At 40.6% G+C, this 3,848-nt stretch overlaps 1 protein-coding gene across 1 annotated transcript; it reads left to right on the forward strand.

The window, feature by feature from the left end:
* Window positions 1–357: 357 nt before the first annotated feature.
* LOC122066347 (17.8 kDa class I heat shock protein-like) lies at window positions 358–1,054 on the forward strand. Its single transcript, XM_042630169.1, has one exon. It carries the CDS (start codon window positions 432–434, stop codon window positions 909–911), a length of 480 nt encoding a protein of 159 aa, XP_042486103.1. The 5' UTR covers window positions 358–431; the 3' UTR covers window positions 912–1,054.
* Window positions 1,055–3,848: the final 2,794 nt, after the last annotated feature.

Raw genomic sequence — 3,848 nt, forward strand, 5'->3', positions numbered from 1 at the left:
TATTTCACCCTTAAATAAGATGACACAGCATAGCCATTGAAAGAAATTAAAGACCCAAACAAAAGGTTATCTAAGTTTACCGGCCCAGTTCATTTACTTAAGTATTTGGCTGGATTGGACTTTTAATCCAAGGCATTTACAACCCACAACCTTGGGCCCAGATTGTCAATAGTTTCAAAAGGCTGAGAAAGTGCTAGAATGTTCATGAAACTCCGAAGAAAGGGAAATCATGGAAAAAACCAGATTCTCTGCCCTCTCGTTTTTTTCTCGAAGGAAACCCGGGAAAGTACTGGAATCCCCCCTCCCATGTTCTATAAATACAGGACTGATATCCTTCCTGCACAACGTTCCGGAAGTTCTAAACCAAGCATTAATCAATCTATCCGTGCGAGAAGAGTTCTCTTCAAGTAAACAAAACTAAATCAGTGGCAATGTCGCTTATTCCAAGCTTCTTTGGTGGCCGGAGAACCATCACCGATCCATTCTCAATGGATATCTGGGATCAATTCAACGATTTCCCATTCTCAACCTCCCTATCTATTCCTCGCACCCAATTCTCCAATGAAACAGCTGCATTTGTCAATGCACGTATTGATTGGAAGGAGACCCCACAAGCCCATATCTTCAAAGCTGATCTTCCTGGGCTCAACAAGGAAGAAGTGAAGGTCGAGGTTGAAGAAGGCGGAGTCCTCCAGATCAGTGGAGAGAGGAGCAAAGAGCAGGAAGAAAAGAGTGACCAGTGGCACAGGGTTGAGCGTAGCAGTGGAAAATTCCTGCGTCGATTCAGGTTGCCTGAGAATGCCAAGATAGATGAGGTGAAGGCTGCCATGGAGAATGGTGTGCTCACTGTCACGGTGCCGAAGGAAGAAGTGAAGAAGCCAGAGGTCAAGGCCATTGAAATCTCTGGCTAGAAGTTCTTTGTTCCATTACACACCGCTTTGTCACTTATAAATGGATCTATAAACTGATATGTGAAGAGATATCTAATAATGATTTTTGGAGAGCTTCTTGTTGTAACTGAGTTTGTGAATTATTTGACCCAAAAAAAAAAAAAATTTGTGCATTGTAGAGATTGTTTAATAAAGAAAATTTTCAATTTCTGTTGTCTTTTAATGTTTTCCTTCACTGAAATAAGAAAAACTTTATGTTGGAACAGATAGGGAATGTAATCTCATTCAACATTAGAAATAAAACTCTACTCAATTGTGCAATGTTTTGTTGCGCAATGTATTGTGGCACAAGCAGGAATAGATGTCATTTTTCGTGGGACCTTTCTCTTATTTTTTTACATATTTTTGATGTATCAATTGCTTATTTGTGCCGATTTCTTTGCCCTCATACTTTTGAAAACTCTAGCTCAATCTTAAATCTTCTTAGCTTACCCTCATACTTTTGAAAACTCTAGCTCAATCTTAAATCTTCTTAGCTTGGCCCATGGTCAGAGTGGACTCAGACCAACAGGGCCAAACTTGAACCACTAGTTTCTGATGACAATAGCAAACAATCCTAAAATTAAACTCAAGTCAATGTCCATGCAATAAGTCTTCTCTCTCTTTTCTTTTTCACCACACCCTAGAAATTGCCAGAGATTGTTGACTACTAGGACTCCACCATATTTTTCCAAGTTTTTGATTAATGACTTTTCTGAACTAAGTACATTCTTTTCCTATGAGACATTGCATTCTTACCTCAGAATTCTATAACCCCAAGGGGGTAGTTGAGTTGGCAAGGGACCTTTGCCTTAGGAAGCGTGTGGTTTTCAGGTAGCTAAAAGTTAAATAGTTCATATTCAACCTTGGTATGATCCGATTAATGCAGTTGTGGGGTCAATATGTGTTGGTGTATGATGTCTTGTATTCCGTCGCAATTTAATCCAGGAAGTATTAGTGTAGCACCTAGACAGGCAGGACGGTGGTCCCGCTAACCGATTAGCGGGTCGTGGAGGTCGCAAGGGGGCAGGAGGCCCCCTTGCATAGCAGGGGGTGTAGGGTGGCGCAGCCCCCCGCTCAAATTTTTTATTTGAGGGCAATTGTGTACTTTTCGGATTAGGGTTTTTTCACTATATATTTGTAGCAAGGGTTTCTTTCTCTGTAATGCAAGCAGTACTGAGAGGTGTGAGGACGAGCGTTGTAACCATATTCTCCATTGATAGTGAAGCAGGATCTCATCTCACCGGGGACGTAGGCAACCTTGCCGAAACTCATAAAATTCGTGTGCATTATTTGTTTTGTTTTTCCATTATCTTCTGCATCATTTTAGGGTTGCGTTTCTACAAATTGGTATCAGAGCTCTAGGTTTCCGTTTTCTAGGGTTTACTATCACGATGGCAGGGAAGGGATCGAATGTCAAGTATGACATCGAAAGGTTTAATGGGAAGAACAATTTCACCCTCTGGCGTCAAAGGATGAAGGATCTTCTGATACAGCAGGGTTTGGCGAAAACGTTGTTGGGAAAATCGAAGAAACCTGCAAAAATTACTGACGAAGATTGGGAAGAGATGGAGGAAAAGGCGGTAAGTGCTATTCGATTAAATCTTTCTGATGATGTACTACAATATGTTGTGGGTATCGAATCTGCACCGTAGTTATGGGTGAAACTTGAAAGCATCTACATGACGAAGTCCTTAACGAACAAGTTGTTCGTGAAGAAGCAATTGTATTCTCTACAGATGGAGGAAGGTACGGATCTATTAGAGCATCTTAACATGTTCAATCAGATCATAAGTAAACTTGCAAACTTGGAGGTTAAGATCGAGGATGAAGACAAGGCGTTACTATTGCTGTCGTCGTTCCCAGAATCATATGATCACCTAGTAACGACTCTCTTGTACGGGAAGGAGACCCTTGTGATGGATGAAGTCGCAGCTGCCCTCATATCCAATGATACAAGGAAGAAGGCTAGTAGTATGAAATCTCAAGGAGAAGGTTTTTTCGGAGGTGATAAGAAGTAGGAAAGAGGGAGATCAAATCAGAAGGGATCTGGGAAGAGTCGATCGAAATCAAAAGGAGCAAAGACAAAGGTCTCTTATTACTATTGCAAGAAGGAAGGTCATTTGAAGAGAGAGTGATTGAAGAGGAAGGTGGACTTAAAGAAGAAAGGTGTAGATAAGGCATCTGAGGAAGCTAGCATGGCTGACAGTTCAGATGGAGATGATGGAGATGTACTCTCTATATCATCAGGTAAGAATCGACCTTCTGATTCTTGGATTTTAGATTCTGGATGTTCATATCACATGTGTCCACATAAGGATTGGTTTGATGCATATCAACCATATAATGGTGGGTCTGTCCTAATGGGGAATGATACCGTATGCAAGACCATTGGGATAGGCACTATCAAAATCAAGATGTTTGATGGGATAGTAAAAACCTTAGCAGATGTGAGACATGTACCAAAATTAAGGAAAAACTTAATATCTTTGGGGGCACTTGACTCAAATGGCTGCAAGTACATAGCAGAAGGTGGAGTTCTTAAAGTTATTAAGGGTGTAATGGTTGTCATGAAGGGACAGCTAGCAGGAAACCTATACAGACTCATAGGGAGCACAGTTATAGGTGGAGTGATGAGCACATTTATGTGTGAAATCTAGGGTAGTAAAACATGAATTTTACATATTTAGAATGGAGCTACCTTGGGTTTTACTCTCTTTTTGCAGGTTTTATATTTTCAAGGCCTTAAGGATTATCGAGCGCTATATCTTCAATTTTACACGTAAAGAGGTCCTATTTCTTTCCATGGTTACGAAGAGGATGAAATTCTGAGCAAGATGGACGTGTTCAATTAAAAGTACACATTCGTTTGGTCACCCGTACAAATGATTATTCTTTTCGGGTCAAAAAAAGAATAAT

The sequence above is a fragment of the Macadamia integrifolia genome, unplaced genomic scaffold, assembly GCF_013358625.1.
Source record: "Macadamia integrifolia cultivar HAES 741 unplaced genomic scaffold, SCU_Mint_v3 scaffold2353, whole genome shotgun sequence".
Classification (NCBI taxonomy): Eukaryota; Viridiplantae; Streptophyta; class Magnoliopsida; order Proteales; family Proteaceae; genus Macadamia; species Macadamia integrifolia.

Bases quoted from the DNA above. Each gene is read 5' to 3' on its own strand.
- LOC122066347 (XM_042630169.1), top strand. From the start codon at position 432: ATGTCGCTTATTCCAAGCTTCTTTGGTGGCCGGAGAACCATCACCGAT.